At 36.2% G+C, this 5,795-nt stretch overlaps 1 protein-coding gene across 1 annotated transcript; it reads left to right on the forward strand.

The window, feature by feature from the left end:
- Positions 1-4,635, forward strand: LOC141444440 (segmentation protein cap'n'collar-like). Its single transcript, XM_074109987.1, has 4 exons — positions 1-42; positions 314-487; positions 740-845; positions 1,647-4,635. The coding sequence occupies exons 1-4, from the start codon at positions 1-3 to the stop codon at positions 1,709-1,711; spliced, it is 387 nt and encodes a 128-aa protein (XP_073966088.1). The 3' UTR covers positions 1,712-4,635.
- Positions 4,636-5,795: the final 1,160 nt, after the last annotated feature.

Here is a 5,795-nt window from a genome sequence, read left to right on the forward strand (position 1 = left end):
ATGGCAGACAACTTCAATGCTTATAAATCGGACACTGAAAGCGTACTATGTTACGCACAAGTCGACATCTTCAAAACGAAGTTAGTTTTGCAAAATGTAAACGTAAAGTCTGATTGAGATAATTTCTTGTAAATGTTAAGAAGAGGCGCCTACAATTCTATACTAATGTAACGGTGATGCCACTTGCTACAAGGTTGTCTCGTGGGAATAACTGTGAGTGTCATAGGGATCAAGGTTCCCCGGGCCGACTGTAGTTAGTACCGGCGGATGGTCATTGTATTGTATTGTATTAACCTCTGTTTCCTCCCACCAGGTGGCAGCACAGAACTGCCGCAAGCGCAAGCTGGACCAGATCGTGTCTTTGGCCGACGAGGTGCGCAACGTCCCGGGACCGCAAGCAGCGCACGCAGCGCGACACCACACGCTCACCGCTGAGCGACAGCGCGTCAAGGAACGCTTCGCCGCCCTCTACCGGCACGTGTTCCAGGTGAGTTGCACTAGATGGCGCTGTTTACAATGTTTTCTCTACACGGTCACCGCCAAGCGACAGGGTGTCGAGGAGCACTTCGCTACCCTCTACCGGCACGTGTTTCAAGTGATTTACGGTAGATGGCGCTGTTCTCAATGTTATATAACATTATACTTACTACCCTCACTATTTTGCTAGACGTCCCGATTTGAAATCAAAATAAAATATCTCGCGACTAAAAACAAACTAAATGTCGTGTCGTTTTTACAGAACCTGCGTGACGCAGAAGGGCGTCCGCTGTCGTCCGCGCAATATTCCCTGCAGCAAGCTGCCGACGGCAACGTCGTGCTCGTGCCGAAGATGACCCAGCATCCCGGTACGTACCCTCAACCCTACTAATATTTAAATTACCATTTTTCAAATAGTTGTCCATTTTCAGTTGTCCACTAATTAAATATATATATATATAGTATATAATATACCTCCTAAGTCCTCGCGTACTTTATAAAGGATCAATTAACACTAAGGATAACGGACGATAAAGTACCGTAATACGAGGCTACTCCCCCCACTATAACTATGTCCAGTTCTGATTAAAATGTCTTGCAGTAGTATACCAGATACCCTTCCCAATAAAGTGGCAACACTGCACTTCAATTTTTGCTTCGATATTTTATTTTCTTTTCCTGTCAGACGCCGTACAGTGATAAGACAGAGTGCAATGATAATGATGGGGTAAAAATACACCAAACGCCTCCTAGTATGAATTATGAATGAAATTAAATTCAGTAGCATAGTTACCCAAACTCCGGCTAACATTGCTCCTAAATAAATTATGACGTAGTTTAAGCAAGCCAGCGTGATAGTAGGGGTGATCTACTTTTCATAAATACATATATGAAACATACCACAGCATAAAACTTTTAAAATAAAACAAAGATTACGAAATTTTTAGCAAAAATTGGTGCAAAGTAGCCTCGTTTTGCCAAATTGTTCATTGAATAAAGAATTCTAAGAGTTTTGAAAATTATTTCAATCCGTTTCGTTTCGTTTTCGCCCAAACACACACACACACACGCACGCACACATATATTGACATGTTGTGTTCATTTCAAATTCGATTAATAAAAAAAACCTTTTAAATATCATACTAATGGATTATTACCATTTGTTATAGATCACCCAATGAACCGCACTTCCGACGACGAGATGGACCGCAAAACCAAGAACTACGAGCAGTGACAGTTCACGCGCTGGTAGCACACGGACAGACAGACACACTCCCACTGGCCGCCAACGTACGCATGCACGTATTAGTCGATGCAAAAGCTTACATCCGCGTGACGCACATGTGCGTCTTCTCATGGCGCCCATGTGCGTCATGCGTGTAAAGATAAAATCGGTCACTGCGAGGTCTGAAAAACGATATGTGATGATTTTATGTATACGTTTTTGTTTATGTACTTTTGATTTTTTCAGCATAATGCCAGTTTATATCGACTAATACGATAATGTATCACCCAAGATTACTTTGTCTTATTTTTAACTCTTTCAAACAAAAAAAATATCTGTACAAAACTTACTATTATTACATCATTTGTAGATATATCTAATGTGACATTGTCACGTAATATGTACAAAGCGATGTGTAAAAAAGACGCCTTCATACGTTAGAGCGGGACGTAGCTGTGTGTGTTTTATACAACCATTTGCAAAAAGCATATTTAGTCCTTAACGTTATTGGACTAACAACCTGTAGGAGACATTCGGTTCATCATTGTGTAAGGACTTGAGCATTTTTTTCTGGTAATTTAAAAAAACTGTCTACAAAATCAAATTTTTTGGACTTGGCACTATTTCAAACGAAATTAGTGTAAATTTATATCTTTGGTCTACTGTCCCTGTTGGAATAAGCCATGAAATTGTAAAAAAATAGGTAAAAATTTGGTGAGAAACTGTACTAAAAAATAGCAAAAATCCGTTACACAGCGGAAGAACATTTTCCTCTGTGTCACGGCTTTCCATCTACTGTAAAGTGGGTACTTAAAACAGCGTTGAAATATTTTTTTGTAAACTAACGCCATATTTTTTACCATAATATGATGTCAAAATTATATCTAAAATGACAGTTAAGTAAATATAACTTAAATAAATCTGCGATTATGAACCACGAAAACGTATTTTCGAGTCGTCTATAAGCAAGCTGGCTTGCGTGTTAAAACTAAGGCGGCTTAAAAACCTCGTTTCTGTAGCGTTACTATAGTAGTAAAGGATACTGTATTTTTTGTCAAATATTTCATGCTTACAATCGTTACAAAGTTATCTTTGCTGATACAAATGGCGCTGTCGTCGCAAGATATACGTACTTTATGTACACGGCGATAAGTTTCAAAATTGGCCCACCAGTTCTAATAACTTTGTGACTTTTTTCCTCTGTGTCACAATTATTTTATTTGTTAAAATTATTTTTCTACTTCAAATTAACAGTTGATTTTGAAAGAAGCCTAAAATATACCAGCGGTTCTTTAGATTATCGTAAGATAAACATTAATGTGCATTGAATTATTGTTATTTATTTATTCGTTTTCGCACTTTTTCCTTTGTGTAGCAACAGTAAATCTAACCAGTGATAATATATGTTAGTTTAAATAAATTAAATTATACTGTAAATGGTATATTTTTGGCTGATTTCCCTTCATAATACTTTTATTTTAGGTTAGCTTTTTATAAGCTATGCTAACCAAGCTTTTTATTCACTGTGTAAATGAAAAAAAAAATGTGATAGAAAGATTCCATTTTTATTTAGTTTTCAAATTAGACGCAGACTTTTGCGAGTCAAGCTGTACGCCTATTTCGAGAGCTTGGCCCCTTTTTCGCTTACCAGAAATGACTGATAAAATAAAAAAATAGTATAAAAAAAAACATGATGTCTATGACATCGACGAGTTGCAATAAGTAGTTTACAATAGTTATAACATTTTTTGTAATATATTTTCTCTTTAAGTTGTTTATTTATGTATAAAATAATAAATAAAAAAATAGTAAGTAATTGCATTGTTTCTATGAACAAGGATTCTTTAACCCGTTTTGGATAAAAAAGTACAAAATTAAAAGCATATTGCGTGTACATAAGTGTTTTAAAATTTGATTTTGCAAAGTGCCCCCTAAAGTTAAGTTAATAGGATCATAGAAAAAATAGAAATAATCTATGTTTTAGAAACAATTACTCCGGTAAGTTGCTGTAAGTAACCCAATTGTATAAAAAAAATGCCTTCAGTAAAAAAGAGGAAATTCAAAGTTTTCATTTTATTTTTATTTGATTTTTGAATTTACCTAAGATTAATATATCACTGGTTAATAACTAACTTTTGAGACAACAAACATAGAAATGCATTTCGAAGGCGATTTGTTCCGTTACTTCTATGGAAAGTACGGAATAAAACATCAGGTAGATATTTCGCTGATTAGGAAAATAGTAAAAAAAAGTTCGTTGTCTTTCAAATATAAGTTTTAGGCAAGTTAATACTAATAAATATATTTTACAAAATGGTGCGGATTTAGAATAGCCATCGCTTTATCAAATGAGTATTTATTTTTATTAAATACGTAGGCATTGGGTTGCTTTCCGCTTGATTTACCAACTTGGTAACGGCTGTGGGTAGCTTAGTTCTGTCGGCTGACAAAGATTTCATAAAAAAAATTAAAACGTCAAAAGTTAACCGGGAATGTCGATACTATATTTTAATAGGGTTGCGCATCAGAACAAAACGTGTTATTCCGTTTTGTACCGATGTTTTTGTTGTACTTTTTGGTTATGATAAATAAGAAACAACCGTGAAAACTACATTAGCTTATGATTTTTCGATTCAATTAGATGCATTTCTATTTTATTACGAAAAAATATACTGCATCTCAGGCAATCAAATGTAACGCAATGGTTAAAAACATGAAAAAAATACACCTTATATATTTTACATTTCTTTAAATATTTGGTTCGTCGACGACAGAATTTATTAGGTACATTTCTTTAAATCATGTATGCGGTGAGCCAACTGTTGTAATATATTATTGTTTATAAGGTTTTTTTATCTTTAACTGTAAGTTAGTGAAAGAAATAAACTTAGCATAGATTAACATAAGTCTTAATAAAAAAAATTGAAAGTTTATACTTTTTATTATTTTTCCAAACAATCCTAACGATCTTAAAGAATATAAAAATATACAGGACGATTTTGATGATGTGAGAGGGATCCAGCCTACGCTAATCAAGTAAATTCAATTTTATTCATCTTGGTGGGGCCGCTACCTTGCCACATGTACAAGACTTTTACGTTTTGAAACATTCGCATTTCTGTTTCTTCTTGAACTGGAGTGTCACTAAACCTGCATCTCATAGGGTTGGTGCTCACTAGGGGTGGGTAAGTAGGTAAATACGAATCTGAAAATGCAAGTCTAATCCTCAAGCGGATCCGAACCCTAATATCCTTCTTCTTCTTTCTTCTTATATCCTTTCAAATATAGACTCCGAGGAGTTACTACCTCCAACCAACCTATAGGGAATATTACTGCAATGTTCTGCCGTCAGAATGCAGCACTAGCACAAACCGTAAACAGTTTTTTGAATATCTGTAGGATGCCATAATATTCGTTACAACGTAAATATCATGTTATTTTGTTACTAAAAAATATGTCATGCATGATCCGTCATGGCCCCAAACTATAGGGAACTGACGTCATGGCGGTTTGTTTACGGTTTGTGCTAGTGTCGCCCCCTGCGCAGAGTTTTGCGTAATGTATTTATGTACCCTATTGTGACCCTATTAGAGCGATCACATTTGTTCGAATCGGAAATATTCGGGCACGCCGGTAAAAAGTTTGAATTTACTTACAGATTCAAAAGTCATCATTTCAGTATCTCAGTGATCACAGAACGGAATTACTTCACCAAACATGTTCTCTGGTCCCAAACTGTATGGAAATACAAAATTATTCGACAAAGTCACACATCCACTTTGAAGACAGTTGTGAACCCATAGTAGAAGCACGGACTCCTGAAACAACGCTTCATAACCCCACATTGGGGCACCCGCACAGGGAATTCATGATCGTTCGAAAGAAACGGATTCAATAAAGAAGTCAGGGTCGATAAGCGGATTCGATTCCGCTATCGGAGGTGGATTTGGTGAATCAGATTCTCGGAGTCTAGAGACAGACTATAGACATTGCTCATGGCTCCAGAGTCGCCTTGTATTAGATTTATAAGTGATACAATGTGAGCTCGACTAGCGGCTCTCAAAATACGATCAGTCGCCCGAACTGATTGGGG

This window comes from Choristoneura fumiferana, chromosome 30, assembly GCF_025370935.1.
Source record: "Choristoneura fumiferana chromosome 30, NRCan_CFum_1, whole genome shotgun sequence".
Lineage (NCBI taxonomy): Eukaryota > Metazoa > Arthropoda > Insecta > Lepidoptera > Tortricidae > Choristoneura > Choristoneura fumiferana.